This window comes from Schistocerca serialis, chromosome 1, assembly GCF_023864345.2.
Source record: "Schistocerca serialis cubense isolate TAMUIC-IGC-003099 chromosome 1, iqSchSeri2.2, whole genome shotgun sequence".
Classification (NCBI taxonomy): domain Eukaryota; kingdom Metazoa; phylum Arthropoda; class Insecta; order Orthoptera; family Acrididae; genus Schistocerca; species Schistocerca serialis.
Window position 1 is genome coordinate 358166039 of NC_064638.1, and position 16868 is coordinate 358182906.

Here is a 16868-nt window from a genome sequence, read left to right on the forward strand (position 1 = left end):
TTTGCCACGAAGACCTAGGCTGTAGGGAAGGGACCGTTTGATGTGGAATGGGTGGCAGCTGTCATAATGGAGGTACTGTTGCTTGTTGGTGGGTTTGATGTGGACGGACATGTGAAGCTGGCCATTGGACAGATGGAGGTCAATGTCTAGGAAAGTGGCAGGGGATTTGGAGTAGGACCAGGTGAATCAGATGGAACCAAAGGAGTTGAGGTTGGAGAGGAAATTCTGGAGTTGTTCTTCACTGTGAGTCCATATCATGAAGATGTCATCAATAAATCTGTAGCAAACTTTGGGTTGGCAGGCCTGGGTAACCAAGAATGCTTCCTCTAAGCAACCCACGAATAGGTTGGCATACGAGGGGACCATCCTGGTACCCATGGCTGTTCCCTTTAATTGTTGGTATGTCTGACCTCAGCAGGAATGGCTTCCACTTGCTGCTCAATATAAAGCAATGCCACATTTTGCACTGTCAAACCCTCGGTGTGAAAGAACACTGGTACAATTTCTTCAGGCAATTCCGCTTTTTCTTCAGTTCTGCCAATGGAAGGCCATCTTCAACTGTACAGTAGGTATCCATTTCATTTTGTAAAATCTGGTTCCAAGACTTTTTTGTGCACCTTTATCTCAGACCATGAATAGGCTATCCAATAAATTGTCTTCTATTGTAGCCATTTTTATAAATTCTCTGATGGTTCCTTCACCTTCTGTTGTGTGTAGAAGCATCCGAAGCGAACAATGATTATATCTTTTTTTTTTTTTTTTTTTTTAAATAAACACACAACCCTTGGTCCATAGCCTGTATTAAACTCATCACATTAGGGGGTAAGAACAATGTGTGAATACCGTCATATAGTACTTCTTCCTCATCAGGTGTGAACCAGCATTGCCAAGCATTGAGATTGCTTTGGAAGCCAAGCACTTTTTGCTTTAGGTAGCTTTTGGTTTCTGAAACAATCTTCAAAAACCCTCTTCTTAAAAATATTTTTGTTGATCCAAGCAGATTTTTGGCAGACATATGTAACTGGCGGTGCAGAAGCAGTGATATTTTTACAGTTCTATACTTAGCATACTTCCCTATTACCAGCAGCTTCGGTTTATCATCTCCACTTGCATTCAATGCAGCAAGAACTGTTAACCTCTCTTTACATTTTTTGTAGCCCGGGGCAGCCTTTTCTTCTTTCAAGGCTCAAATTTTAGACAGAAGCAATTTATAATTTAGCTCTGTTTAATCACAGTTGCACACTTTATCAGGAGTAAGAATTTCTTCTTGTATATTTTTTCTTAATTTCTCACAAAATTGTGTAACAGTCTGAGAAACTGCAGAAGGTTTTTCCACCACGAATTTCAAGCTGCCTTACATTGCATCGCTTCTTTCACCTATCCAACCATCCTGTACTTGCAATAAAATCTTCCCTCACCTTCCTTTAACTCATTTCTACAAAATACAGCATTTTCTTGCAGAACAAGAACTGATATTGGATTTCCATTTGGTCTCTGTTGACTAAACTAAATGAACAAAGCCTCCCTCATTTTTTATACACAGATTTCTTCACTGACTTCCATTTAAAAGCAAAATAGAACAATTGTTTGATGAAAACTTCTCAATTTTGTCTGTTTCTACATCAATCTCCAACTGTCCATACTCAGCAGCATTTTTTTATGTTTCTCTTTTGTCTTGTCTTATCAAAGCCTCCAGTTTCACATTCACAGGCACAAATTTTCTCTTACTCCGACCACTCATTGCTCATAAATACAAAACTTTAAAATTAATGTGTCACGGGTAGACTCTCAACAGTACTGATGTTACTGCACAATGGTCAGCCAATGTTGTAAAATGTGCATTGTTACTTAGGCATACTTCATTAAGGTACAACAATCACAGTGACAACGCGGATGCTAATGCACTGTACAACTGATTGTAAGTTGTACAGTTGTTAGTGAAGGGTCGACATAGGAAAAGAAAGCGCACTCCTCCAAACCTAACAGTAGGTCCATCTGTAAGAGAGAGGAATTAGCACTCTGAGGCCAAGTTATTTCTGTTCATTGTGAACGCAAACCCTAATTGAGACAGTTTTACCTGTATTGTACAGGGAAAATTGAAAAAAGTTCAAAATGTAACACAGTTGAAAGTGTGTAAAATGTACGTGCAGACAATATGTGAATGTGCTTTTACTCTAGTTTTATATTAAAAAATTTAATTTACTTTTTTAATTTTTAATTTTCTTAAGACCAGCTTGGGTTACAAAACCCCAAAGAAAACTGTTGAACTGTTGTTCATTTTACTGTTTTGCTTTTGTCACTAACCTCTCCTCTACTTTGTAGTGAGTGAGTGCGTGCGTGCGTGAGTGTGTATATGGCCATTCTTTTCCTTATTTTCCAACTTGTCCTGTAATTCAACCAGACCTCACATTAATCTGCAATTGTTTGATAATTGCTTTCTCTCTAAGAATACTTTATGAAATTTTAATGAATACTCTCCATCTGCTGAATAGTACTTTTAACTTAAAACTTCTATCTATATTGTAGCACAAAGTATAAGATGGCTACATTGACAGACTTCAAGTTATCTGCAGGGCAGAGTTGTCTGCTGGCAAGCCATGGTGGTTTTCCAGGAGTATCAACACATTCTGACAGTCAGTTTCCTGCAGGAAAAACAAAATATGAGGTTCATTCAAATGAAACCTGGTCAGTTCATCTACCTCTGCCTTACACATAAGGTGGCACCATGTAACTGCGGATATGGTGTCACCATCTAGTGGTAGAGACTGACATGTGCACTGTTTGATGTTGCATAGTGCCAGTGTGGTTTCACACTGAAGAGAAGGTGGTCACACAAGTTATCGTCCACTACCGAACATGCAGGTGAGTAAGCAGGAACAACGAGTAGTGATTCGATTTTTGGTGGCAGAGGGAGTTGGAGGCCTTGAAATGTACTAACGGATGAAGGCTGTGTACAGTGAGTACAGTGATTCGTTCAAGTGTTGTGGAATGGTACAAACGAATCCTTGAAAGGCACGTGTCACTGGAAGACAATGCTTGTCCTGGACAGGCTTATCAGAAATGGTTGCAGAAGTAAATGCTTTAGTCTTTGACAACTGTAGAATCACCGTGGACAAGATCCAATGGTACTAGCGTGGGCACCGCCCACACCGTAATGCATCATCAATTGAACTTTCGAATAAATCTGCGGGTAGTGGGTTCCCCACCAACTGACCGCCGAACACTGCAATACCCGAATGGCGCCGTCTGTGTCATCTACAACATTATCATGAGGAGGAACGCAGCCAGTCTGTCGCGTATTGTCATCATTTTGAACCAAAAAGCGTGCGTCAGAGCAAGCAGTGGAAACATGCGACTTCACCACCTCCAAAGAAATCAATGACTGTATACACACCATTTCTGGTAAGGTCAAGATGTCCTTTTTTTAATCACAAAGGCCCACTGCTTGTCAAATTCCTGGAACAGCGAACCACCATCAATGCCCAGCGTTATCAAGCCACTTTACGGAACCTTAGACAAGCCATCAAGTCTAAACGCCGAGGAAGGTTGTCCAATGGCGTTATCCTCCTGCATGATAATGCTAGCCCACACACGGCCAATGCGGTAAAGACAACATTGCAGCAGTTTCAGTGGGAAATGCTGAATTTCCATCCACCGTACAGTCCCGATCTGTCACTGTGTGACTCATGCATTTGGACCTCTAAAACAAGCTCTTCACGGGCATCGATTCGCAACATACGACAAAGTGTGTGACTGGGTCCAGGCGTGGAGCCAACAGCAGCCAACTAGTTTCTTGAAGGATGCAATCGACCGGCTAGTGTCGCAATGGGATAAATGTGCCAACAGTTTTGGCGACCACTTTTTAGGATGTGTACTGTGTGTAACAACATTTTTGAGTTAGTAAAATAATTACTGTTACTTAACACTAGTGACCGGGTTTCATTTGAATGCCCCTTATACACTGACTGGCACAAGAAACACCACACTTCAATTTCTTACAAAAACTGAAATTTATTTTAAATTTGTGACAATTTAATGACACTAATCTGCTATATTATGATGGAATATTATGGTACGGTCCCATCTAAGTATCCAATAATGAAAAACAGAAGATGATTATAAACAAATTTAACAAATCAAGCCAGAGATGAACATTCGAGGGAATTCTGAGTAAGCTCATAAAGGTTATGCATGTCTGTCTTGAAGTTATACACTTCACACTTTCCTTCAAAGACCTCAGAGACGACTGAGGAGACCTCTGTCAGCATCTTCAAAAGCATGTAGTGCCACCTCTTGCACCAATGATGGCATTCAACCTTTCAGGCATGTTCCAGATTAATGTGGAAATGTCCTATTGATGAATCATATCCCATTCTTCCAGGAGGGCATTCTGTAGGTCCTGTAGGGTCTCTGGATAGTGCTGACAGGCTCTTCTCCCCGGCTGCCCCCAACGTGCTCAAAGGGATTCAAATCAGGGCTTCAAGCAGGCCAACCCATAACATGAATCCTTGCTCATCTAAGAACTCTTCCACAATTCTCGCAATACGTGGGCATGCATTGTCATGCATTACTGTAAAATCATAACCAATAAATGGAGCAAAAGGAACAACATGCTCCAGAAGGATTTCCTCCACATACCGATGTGTGGTAAGGCTCCCATGCTCCACGAAGACCAAATCCATCCTTGCAGCTGTATTGATTCCTGTTCACACCATCACAGATCCACCCTGAAAAGGCGACCTGGATGATATTGTGCAAGGGGAATACCTTTCCCCTGGCCTTCTCTAGACCCTCTCTCTTTTGTCAAGTGATTGGAGGACAAATCACGACTCATCAGTGAACAACACTTGATCCCATTGTTATACTGTCCAGCCAAGATGTTCCCTTGTGAAACATTCTAGAGCTGTGCAATGGTCTCTGGTGAGTTCCAGACCTGTAGCAAGTCTTCTGGACTGATGATTGGCTTCTTCCAGTTCTGTTCAAATGGTACTATCACTGACAATGACCTCTCGAAGCTGGTGGAGTTGATTTCGTACTGCAGTAGGGGTGGTGTGATGGTTGCGGAGAACTTTAAGTTGTAAGCAGCAGTCATCTCTCTGATGTTGCTCTTCTCAAGCCTGTACTGCCCTCCTTGCAAAGCCTCCAGTTTCCCTGTGCCTTTGTACAGTTCCAGAAATGAATAGCTGTCAACACTTCTGCAACATAATGGATGCTGCAGCCATCTTCCATCAAAGCAACAGCTTTTGCAGCTTGTCCAGGACTTCACGGCATGTTTAATGCAGAAAGCTGATTACAACATCATACAAAAAGATTCTACAAACACGTGATTGAAAGGGGAACAATTCAGGGTACAACAATAAATGCACAAGAGTGGGAAAACATTATTTGCTCACATTCAGTAGTGCGTTTTCCAGGCTGCGCAGGAAACAATAATTGAGGGTAGTGCAATGAACAATCAACACCCCATTGCTTGTTCGCAAAGCTGTACCAACGATGTATTATGTCTAAAAAAATTGGTTGAAGTGCTTCACTTTGATTAAATAGACAATTACACAATAATTACATCATTTATTGAGTGTTGCATTTTTCATGTCAGTCAGTGAATTAATTCCACTCCACAGCACCATCAAAGAAAGGTGATCAATGTTAAATTTTGTAGTTTAAAGATGCCACAATTTGCACTGACTCATAACTACTGTGTTTTAGTAAATCCAACCAGTTGAACAAGTATTACTCAAAAATGTGGAATACAACAAAGATGAACTACACACCATGACAGAACCCAATTTTAAATATTTACTAAGCTATCAGATGAATTAACAACAATCCAGACAGACACAGACAGACAGACCAGACAGACAGCTTTAGAAGGAATGTACAGAGTGTCTCTTGACGGTATATAAGGTATGATATATAACTTAACTCACTTTAAAATGTACTTATTTCAGCTCTAATAATTCCATCATAATGAAAAGTGTTCAATATGACAACCATGAGATATAAAAAAATGCATCTAAGTATCACGAAACAGAAAAAGAGAAATACATGAAAATGTCCGTATAATCGCATCTGTGCAATAACTATCATAGTCTACAATTAACTATTTTTATTGACAAGCATTCGCAAACAATCACAATGCTCATCCATCATTTCATAAAATAAAAATTCTAAGAGGAAAAAAATACATAATGGAAAGTTATAGTAAGAAGGGAAACTGGGATGTTTGTCAAGGAACAAAATGGTTTGTACATTGATTAATATAACTTTGTGATCAATATTTCAGCAAGTTGAGACATAGGACCAGCTGCCAGCTATAGTTATGACAACCATGAGATATAAAAAAATGCATCTAAGTATCACGAAACAGAAAAAGAGAAATACATGAAATTGTCTGTATAATCACATCTGTGCAAAAACTATCATAGTCTACAATTAACTATTTTTATTGACAAGCATACCAAAGTATTCAACTATTAAAATATTTGACAATCGCCCCTGCGAATTGAAGATACTGATAGATAAATTGGTTTTAAAAACAAATTAACATCATTTTAGTTTGTTAACATACAGGCAGCATTGCTCTCAGCAACTGCAATATGTCAACGGCATTTTTTTAGCTTTAACTGAAGAAAATGATCAAATAATTGACGACTGCAACTTCTTTACGAGTTACTTCATAAACTTAAGAGAGGAACTGTTTATAGTCAGCTCAAAAATGAAAAATTCTGAGTATTTGTGAGAATCTATATTGTTAGCATTTGAGCAATTTCATGCTACTCCTACTTATCCATGGTGATCAGGAACTTTTACCATTATGTAAGATGAGATATATGAACAGGAGCAATGATGTTGAAACCCTTCATTTTTTCTGCATTCAGTAGCTGCTGTAACGAGCAAAATAGAGGTGCACTCCACTGTTGTGACATTTTTTAATACATTTGCATGCTACAGATGATTTCTTGTTAAAACCTGCTCACAATTTGAAAATAAGAGAAACACTCGTAATATTAGGAAAAATGGCCTCAACTTAATCTCTCTTGCATAAAAGATACCAAAGTATTCAACTATTAAAATATTTGACAATCGCCCCTGTGAATTGAAGATACTGATATATAAATTGGTTTTAAAAACAAATTAACATCATTTTAGTTTGTTAACTTGTCTTATTCAAACATGAGTTTCTGGATAGGTTCAAATATTGAATTTAATCCAAGTTCAAGGCTACCATAAAAGCCATTCATATATGTTTTAAATACACATATTTCTACTGAGAAAATATGTTTCAAATATAACCAAATTACTTGTTGCATGTATGATTGATGGAAAATGCTGCTGACTAAAGCTGGGACTTTTCCTTGCAGCAATTCATTTGCTTCCAAAACCCTCCTGGCCTCAATCTTTACTAACCCATTGACATCACACCCTCCACCCAACAGTGTCCTCTTCCTCTGTCCTGTCACCCCATCCTTATCCACACCTCCATGTAATGTTTATCATGAACGACACCCCACAGGCACCCGTACAAGTGCACCACATGCCTAGCCCTTGCACCTGGCACCCCTGCCTCCTGAATTCCTCCCCAGCAAACCTGCTGCCTTCCTTCAAGCCAAGAGCTACCCTCCCCAATGCCTCTTCTTCTGTGTGTGCCTGACAACGACTCAACACCTTTGATATGCAGTGACTGGTCTCCTTTACTTCTAAATTATTTACATTCTACCAGAACTTTCTTTACTATGTTAAATATTAAGCTTTTTAAACTCAACATACAGGAGATATGCTGAGTCCCGGATAGGCACAACAATAAGACTGTCAAACAAAGCTTTTGACCAAACAGGTCTTCCCAGATTTAAACAAACGCACACGCAAACACTCACTCGCACTTCACAAACGCAACTCCCACACACATCCTCCCTGGATTTTCCACTGTTTAGCTTCCTAAACTTCATGATAATTCCTTTGTTAGGGGGAAATGCAAGTACAAAGAATTGGAATCTTAGCTGTTGATTGATTATTATTAGTAGCTTGTATCTCGTGCCTCTTCGTATTCTACTGCAGCATTATGAGCAATTTGAGAAAGGAACAACTTGATTCAATCCATCTCTTATTGTTTGAGAATGTTCAGCTCTATTCTGGTTGCTGTAGCTTACTTCAGAATATATTAAGCAACAGTCTTTTATAACACTCCTACATTTTTATTTTAGGCTTAATATAAAATGTTGCAAATGTAAAGGTAACAAAAGAAGATAAGGGACATGTCAGCTGTCAGGCAAGCTCTGAACAGCAAGTAAGCTATTAAAAACAGGAAAGCTATGCTTTACCCATTGATCACTTCTCAGGTATTTAACATTAGTAACTTTTAAAATATTACACTTGCTATGTACTCTCTTCTTCCCATACTTTTACTTAAACATACTGCTAACATTTCATGAATGATAGTTGAGCAAACTGTTACTAACACAGAAAATCCGAAAATAGTAAAATGACATAGGTAAAAGCATGTGAAAACTTACTTCAAATTCTCTCAGAACAAATTTGATCTCTCCATTTAAAAAAGGCCTATGATCAAACAGGCGTGTCCATAGCTCCCCCGTGTCTGGAAAATGAAATTCAAAATAACAGACCTCACATATGAACAAAACAGTAATTCACATGTTTCAGCATACTTTGTAATGTTTATTTGCTACAGTACTCAACACAAACTGCAAGACACAAATCTGCCAAATTTAATACCCTACACACACTTGACAAACTGTGTGACCTAGCATTGGATACATGGCAGTCTCACGAACGATGTGACACATAGTAATTCTGTCAGAGACAGCAAAGGACTTGGAAGAGCAGTTGAACGGAATGGACAGTGTCTTGAAAGGAGGATATAAGATGAACATCAACAAAAGCAAAACGAGGATAATGGAATGTAGTCAAATTAAATCAGGTGATGCTGAGGGGATTAGATTAGGAAATGAGACACTTAAAGTAGTAAAGGAGTTTTGCTATTTAGGGAGTAAAATTACTAATGATGGTCAAAGTAGAGAGGATATAAAATGTAGACTGGCAATGGCAAGGAAATCGTTTCTGAAGAAGAGAAATTTGTTAACATCGAGTATAGATTTAAGTGTCAGGAAGTCGTTTCTGAAAGTATTTGTATGGAGTGTAGCCATGTATGGAAGTGAAACATGGACGATATATAGTTTGGACAAGAAGAGAATAGAAGCTTTCGAAATGTGGTGCTACAGAAGAATGCTGAAGATAAGGCGGGTAGATCACGTAACTAATGAGGAGGTTTTGAATAGGATTGGGGAGAAGAGAAGTTTGTGGCACAACTTGACCAGAAGAAGGGATCGGTTGGTAGGACATGTTTTGAGGCATCAAGGGATCACAAATTTAGCACTGGAGGGCAGCGTGGATGGTAAAAATCGTAGAGGGAGACCAAGAGGTGAATACACTAAGCAGATTCAGAAGGATGTAGGTTGCAGTAGGTACTGGGAGATGATGAAGCTTGCACAGGATAGAGTAGCATGGAGAGCTGCATCAAACCAGTCTCAGGACTGAAGACCACAACAACAACAACATGAATATTTAGTTCAGCCACATTCAAGTTCATGATTATTCTGTAATATACTTTCAGTCTCTTCTATTGAGGTGAACATTACATTTCACTTCTTATTCATAGCAACTAAATGTAAGATCAAACTACGAAAAATCCAGGATGGAATAATGAATAGTACAAAAAGGAAATCAGTCCTCCTCCTGCAGCAAATCTGTACAATTACATGGCAACAGCAGGGCCTTTGGAATTCCAAAGTAATTACAATTCTCATCTCCTAGATACCATACTTTCTTTTATAACATTTTATTGTTTGCTGATGTGTTACAAGCTTAACACAAATGCAGCTGAGGTATGCTGAACACGATAACACTGTGCCACAGATGGGATATATCAAATAGTCATTTATTGCCAGAATGACTCACCATATGTAGACCATGAGACAGTGTCCTGGTACTCATCCAATACAATGGTTTCAGTGCACACGTACCTGTAGCCTCACTGTGCCCATAAGTGGTTGAAATGATTGAGCAAGATAGGGGTAACTGGCTGACTGAGTGTTGGACTTAGGAAAGATGTGTTAACAACTCCGCAAGACAACGTGTTTGTTCACTTCTTTGGAACATCCATTTTTAAAAGCTATTCAATGAAGAGAATCAATAAGACAAATTTCACTGGATGCTTGTAAACCATTCACAACTGCTTACACAATGCTCACCATGGAGTCCATTGGGCTGCTAATAAAGAGTCCCTCCCCAATGATCACAAACTTTATAGGCTTTTTTGCATTGACTGAATGTAGACCACAACTGGTACCACATTATCTTTCAGATGAGTCAATATTTAGCACAGTAAATGAGGGTCTGGTGAGGGTCTATGGGTCACTGGGAGCAAGTTACGATGCACTGCACAGGGCGCAAGATTGGCATGTCGACCACATCACTGTTTTGTGCTGGATGTCATCAGGTGGATCAGAGATATTTCATTGAACTTATGGTTCTCACACCATGAATCTGTGTGTACACCGATGAAACAAGTTACGGTGCCTAGTCCGACGGTGCATTATCCCAATGGAGCAATTCAGCTCCAGGACGACCACTCACCTGTTCACATTAGTCTGTTCAGCTGTGGTTTCCGCAACAGACTGGTGTCAACCTCATCGACTGGCCTGTTTAAATGATGGTCTTGAGGGACAATGAAAATATGTGGGCCAAAATGAAGCATCACATGAACCCACCCTGGCCCACACCAGCCCTACACACACTTGACAAACTGCGTGACGTAACGTTGGATACATGGCAGTCTCACGAACGATGTGACACATTACCAGAGACTGACTGCCACCACCATGCCTCGTCAGGTGAGGACAGTAATTGATGCCAATGGTGGGTGGACATCATATTAGCCTCATATGCAATGTGAAACATTACTCTACTTTATTTTACAACATTTGATGTAACTGTATGTTTGTTAACTGAAAATCTATGTGATAGTCAATCTGCTTCTAAATAGAAATTGTGTCCCAATAGGAGTGTCAGAAACAACACTTAATATTGACCAACATGAGAACAAGTACACCCTAAAATAATTTTCTCTTCGTTGTTGCCCCTTGAACATTTTCTACACTTACTATGCAAGAGAAGTGCAGTCGGAGCATACAAAAGCTTTTTTTTTTCAAGTTAATATTCCTCAGAAGCCCAAGGATAGCATTCCATGCACTGTGTTCATTTCTCTCTGACCCCACTCTTATATTTCTTGGGAACAATGTGTTTTAAACAGTTCAATGAATTCCATACATGAATTTGCATTATGTGTGTGGAATGGGGTGATAGATGACCAAGTATTAGCACAAAAGGATTAACACCAGATGGCTCCAGAAAGTTCACAAAATTATCAAGTCACTTAGTAATCCAGCTACCTGGGTGGCAAGCTGAAGGTATCCTAATAGAGATAAAGTGTGTGATATGTGATACTGTGGCATATTAGAATATACATAGTATCACATAATGCAAATAAGCCATTTTGCATTAGAAATTTAGGCTCACTAAGGCAAAGCATATGCAATCTATCATATGCTGTCTGTATTTCCATACCCATAGACCACTGAATTTATTGCCTTCTTATTTTCCTTGAAAATTAGAGACACAAGAACCACTTTGATACCAAAATTCATGAAGTCGTCATTAAATATTTATTCTCTCCCACTCAGTTTCACTCTAATGATTATTCTGCTGCATCTGCTTTTCCGTTCAGTCTGTTATTTCTGTAAATAGTGTTATGCATGCCGACAAAACTCTCTCTTTGACGACTTAATTTGCATGTGATTGTTTTCAAAACAGAGTGATAGTAAATTTTAGTGTTCCCAAATAGGACGAAATGATGCTGCTGAGCTTAGCATTTGCATTTGAGTGTGTAATTTGAAAAAATATATTATTACCAATTCAATTATTTACTCCCTCCATCATTTCAAATGCTAGCTTCATAAGAGAAAATTTTGCTGGAACACAGTCCACCAGGGATCCCCACTCGACCATATCCAAATCTAAAGAAATTTGGTATGAGGGTTCTATATGGTCTCTGATGGTTGTATACCAAATTTCAGCCCAGTATCTTCAGTGGTTGAATTTTTGGGGGCTTCTGAAAAGAGGCTACTCATCTTCGCAATACGTACGAAGATGCAAATGTGCCAAGTTTTCTATCTTTTTTTTTAGAAGTTCTAGAAAACATTTGATCATTTGCTTGTGGATGTCTACATATGAATCAAATTTGAATGCCTACATGAAAATATATGCACCTTCAAAGCTGGTCAAAATTTTCAACATGTAAATTTTAGGATACTTTTTTTTTGGTGGGGGAGGGGGAGGGAGGAGGGAGGGCGCTATATCTCAACTGTGTCTTGTTCAATCCTTTTTTATTGTCACAGCTGGAAAGATCATGTTTTAAGCTTTCAAAGCTATATTTTTTAATTTCTGGATCTTGCATTTTGATGAGTAAGAATACATTTCAAAAGGTATTATTTTAGCACTTTCAGAAGATTGAAATGTGAAATATTTTGTTCATTAAGCCCCAGAATTAATTTTTTTATACCGATGACGATGACGATGATGCTTTTAAAGTCACAAAAGTATGCTGCTCAGGAATCCAGCAGCTGTCTTTATCAGGAAGCAGGAAGGAACAAGAAGAATTGTATGGGTGCATAAAGCCGATGAGGACATCTTGTTGTTCATGTAAAACTTCACACTCGTTTCCAACACATCAAAAATTGTCATACATACATGTAACATATTGTCCTAGTTGTAAGTCTGCAATTGAGATTGCTGGAATTTCTTCATCTACTTTGAAGTCATGAACCATGACTGTTGTGGTATCATTGGAATCGGTGCTTACTCTGAGTTGATTATAATTAATTGGCTTAAATTGATGATTATCTCTTTTTCCAGATAGTGTGTGTCTCATGGCAAACCTTGTTTCCTGATCAGACTGAATTTTTTCAATCTCTTTTTTCGGTACATGAAAAAACTTTATGCCTGGAATACTGTCACCGCAGAATTTGAACAAATCATATGGAGTCAATATTTGGCTATCTAAGGGCTTCTGCAGACTAGCATGGGCTGCTAGCCTTTTTGCTGTTCCACCAATGCCATCTCAAGACGAATTACTGTGACGTGTTAAAAAAAATCCATTTTGTAGTGAGGCCAAAATCCTTCTAATGCAGACAAAAATTGATGAAATTTTTGAAATTCTTATACTGAGCAGCTGAACCACCACTTAAGTAATAAATGTTCTTAATGTTTTCAATTTTGTCTTTAAATATGCTATTAACTTCATTTGAAAGGAATGAACAGCGGTGGTATCACGTCACGTCAGAGAAAGTTGCCGATCATAAATATGCTACTGTAGTGACGCTGCCGCGCGCCAATTCAAGCTCGCGGTGTGTGTGTGTGTGTGTGTGTGTGTGTGTGTGTGTGTCTGGTGTTTCTGCGTGTGTCAGTGCAGTGCTGTGCGATCGTTATTACTGTACGTGACGTCTGTGTAGTTCCGCCCCCAAACTTTAGAGGTGCTGTGTTTTCTAGCTTTTATATACGTTCTGATTATTATTATTATTATTATTATTATTCCTTGTTTTTTTTTGAGTTAATTGGTAGTTCCGTGCCACCTGGCTTGTGTGGACGAGTACTGTTTTCTCTCCAATAACTACGGGAAGTTTTCCCAGGATTAAGAATCCTTCTGTAGAAACCAGAAACAAATTTTGTAACTCCGATCAGTCCATGCATGCCGGGCGTCGTCAGATACGCGCTCGCAATAAAGTTATTGTTGCTGAACTGAAGGTCTTTATTCTTTTGAGTCATGTTAAGCAAAGGTCAAACAGCCACCAGTTTAGCTGAACCCGACAAGTGGTGACCCCGACATGATCCAAGCAGAAACCGACGTGATTAAGAAGAAATAGGCGTGAGCTACGTAAGTAACGAGCACATAATGATCAAACAGCAGGCAGTCTCCAGGATTGCAGTCCGTCTGCCGTCGTTCTGGTCCGACAACCCGGTACTCTGGTTTGTGGAGGCAGAGGCAAGTTTTGGCTGCGCTGGAATAACGGCTGAAGCAACTAAATTTGCGTTGATTGTGAGCCAGCTCGACCAATGTTAAGCAGCCAAGGTGCAGGACATAATCACAGTACCGCCCGAGACTGGAGCTTATGCCAGGCTAAAATTAGAGTTGATTCGACCGGTGGCCGCATCGCAAGAGGACCGGATATGTCAGGTTCTGACACAGGAAGAAATTGGCGATAGGAAGCCTTCTCAATACCTGAGACATCTACGCAGCAAAGTTGACACCGTTACTGTGCCAGACAGTCTACTCAGAATGCTGTGGAGCAGTAGGTTGCCGCCGCAAATAAAAGCCATAATCGCCTCACAAACGGACATGCCGCTGGATGACGTGGTGCAGCAAGCAGACCGAATTCAGGACACAATGACACCGGCTCAGGTCAGCGCAGTCGCGGCGTTGGACAACAGTACAAATAATACCGCGTCCGTAGCATGGGCCGACCATGATTCACTCGCGGCCAAGGTTGAGCTTTTGTGCGCCCAGGTCAGTGCGCTGCTGGCACATGACGATGACGACAACAATAGAAGAAGCTGATACAGACTGCGACGTTCCAGAAGCAGATCTTCCAGTGGTACTACCACTCCGCAAGGCGAGGTACTGTTGTGCTGGTACCACCGACGATTCGGCGATCAGGCAAGGAAGTGCACATCGCCATGCTCTCACCCAAACACCACCGGCGGTCAACAATAGGCGCAACTGACTGCCAGTTATCCTCCAAGCACCTGTTCATTACCGATAGGAGTTCCAGCGTAAAGTTATTAATTGACACTGGGTCGGACCTGAGTATCATACCACGAACAGCCATACATCGTTGCCAGCCGCCAACTGCCTTCCGTCTGACGGCTGCCAACAATTCTTCCATCGCAACATATGGCATACACAAAAAGGAGCTTAATCTCGGCCTACGTCGCCCGTACGAGTGGAATTTTACAGTGGCTGACGTCACGGAGGCGATCGTCAGGGCTGACCTGGCGCACTACCACCTGCTGCCGGACGTCGTGAATGCACGCTTGGTAGACAGCGTCACTGGCTTAGCAGTCACGGGTTTCCATCACAACACCGCAACGCACAGTGCCAAGTTGGTCCATGCTATGGAGGGTGAGTACACTGAATTACTGCTTAACTATCCGAACTTGACCAGGCCGCCCGACGCTCCCAGGTTCATACCACATGAAACGGTGCATCACATTCAAACGACTGATGGTCCCCCAGTAGCATGCCGACCTAGGCGTTTTGCTCCGGACCGATTGTTGATAGCGAAGGCAGAATTTGACGCCACGATTCGCGAGGGCATAATGCGACCATCTAAGAGCCCGTGGTCCTCCGCATTACATCTTGTTCCGATGAAGGGTGGAGCTTGGCGCCCATGCGGTGATTACCGAGCGCTTAACGTGCAAACAGTGCCGAACAGATATCCCGTTCCATTACTGAGGGATTATAATCATGCTTTACATGGTGCCACGGTGTTCACAGTTCTGGACTGCGCCAAAGTGTATATACATATTCCGGTGGCCAATGACGACATTCCAAAGACTGCAATAATAATGCCTTTCGGTTTATTTGAAAGCAAATTTATGACTTTCGGTTTACGCAATGCTGCTCAGACCTGGCAAAGGTTTATAGACTCTGTTCTCCAAGGGCTGCCGTTTAGTTTCGCCTACCTGGACGATGTGTTAGTGTTCTCTGCTGACCATGAACAACACCGACAACATCTGCGAAAGATTTTCGAGCGATTGGAGCGTTACGGTGTCATCTTGAACATGGACAAGTGTGTTTTTGGGCGGTCAGAGATGACATTTCTTGGCCATTAGATTTCTGCCGAAGGCTCTCTTCCTCTGCCCGAGAAGATGGACGCTATCTTGCAACTACCTCGACCAACTACGATCAAAGAATTACGTCGCTTTTTGGGGATGCTCAATTTTTATCGACGAGACCTTCCCCATGCTGTGAGCTGCAGGAACCTTTGACGGCGGCATTATCAGGCCCTAAAGTAAATAGCAAGTCTCTGATACAGTGGACAGAGGATGTGTGTTCTGCATTCAAGGCAACAAAGAAGAGCATGGCCGACACGGCGCTTCCCACACACCCACGGCTCGACGTGCCATTAGCAATTGTTGTAGACGTGAGCCAGACGGCGATCAGAGCCGAGTTACAACTATGGTCGGACAACGCGTGGCAGCCACTGGTGTATTATTTCCACAAGCTTTCGCCTGCACAGAGAAAATGGAGCACATATGACCGTGAGCTCCTGGCGGTATACCAAGCAGTGATATGTTTTCGCCACTTGGGGGCGCTGATGTAGCGACGCTGCCACGCACTAATTCAAGCTCACCGGTGTGTATATGTGTGGTGTGCGCGCGTGTCAGTGCAGTGCTGTGCGGTCGGTATTACTGTACACGACGTCTGTAGTTCTGCCCCCAAACTCTAAGAGGCGCTGTGTTTTCTAGCTTTTATATACATTCTGTTTTTTATTATTATTATTATTATTATCCTTGTTTTTTTGAGTTAATTGGTAGTTCCATGCCTCCTGGCTAGTGTGGACGAGTACTGTTTTCTCTCCAATAAATACGGAAGTTTTCCCAGGATTAAGGATCCTTCTGTAGAGGCCGGAAACAAATTTTGTAACTCCGATCAGTCCATGCATGCCGGACGTCGTCAGATACGTGCTCGCAATAAAGTTATTGTTGCTGAACTGAAGGCCTTTATTCTTCTCAGT

At 41.0% G+C, this 16868-nt stretch overlaps 1 protein-coding gene across 1 annotated transcript in view; it reads right to left on the reverse strand.

The window, feature by feature from the left end:
• LOC126470241 (biogenesis of lysosome-related organelles complex 1 subunit 5) overlaps positions 1-16868 on the reverse strand; it is a 37729-nt gene that overhangs the window by 2307 nt on the left and 18554 nt on the right. The window contains exon 2 of the mRNA XM_050097949.1: positions 8511-8593. Coding sequence (XP_049953906.1) covers positions 8511-8593 — 83 coding nt within the window. The remainder of the gene's footprint in view (positions 1-8510; positions 8594-16868) is intronic.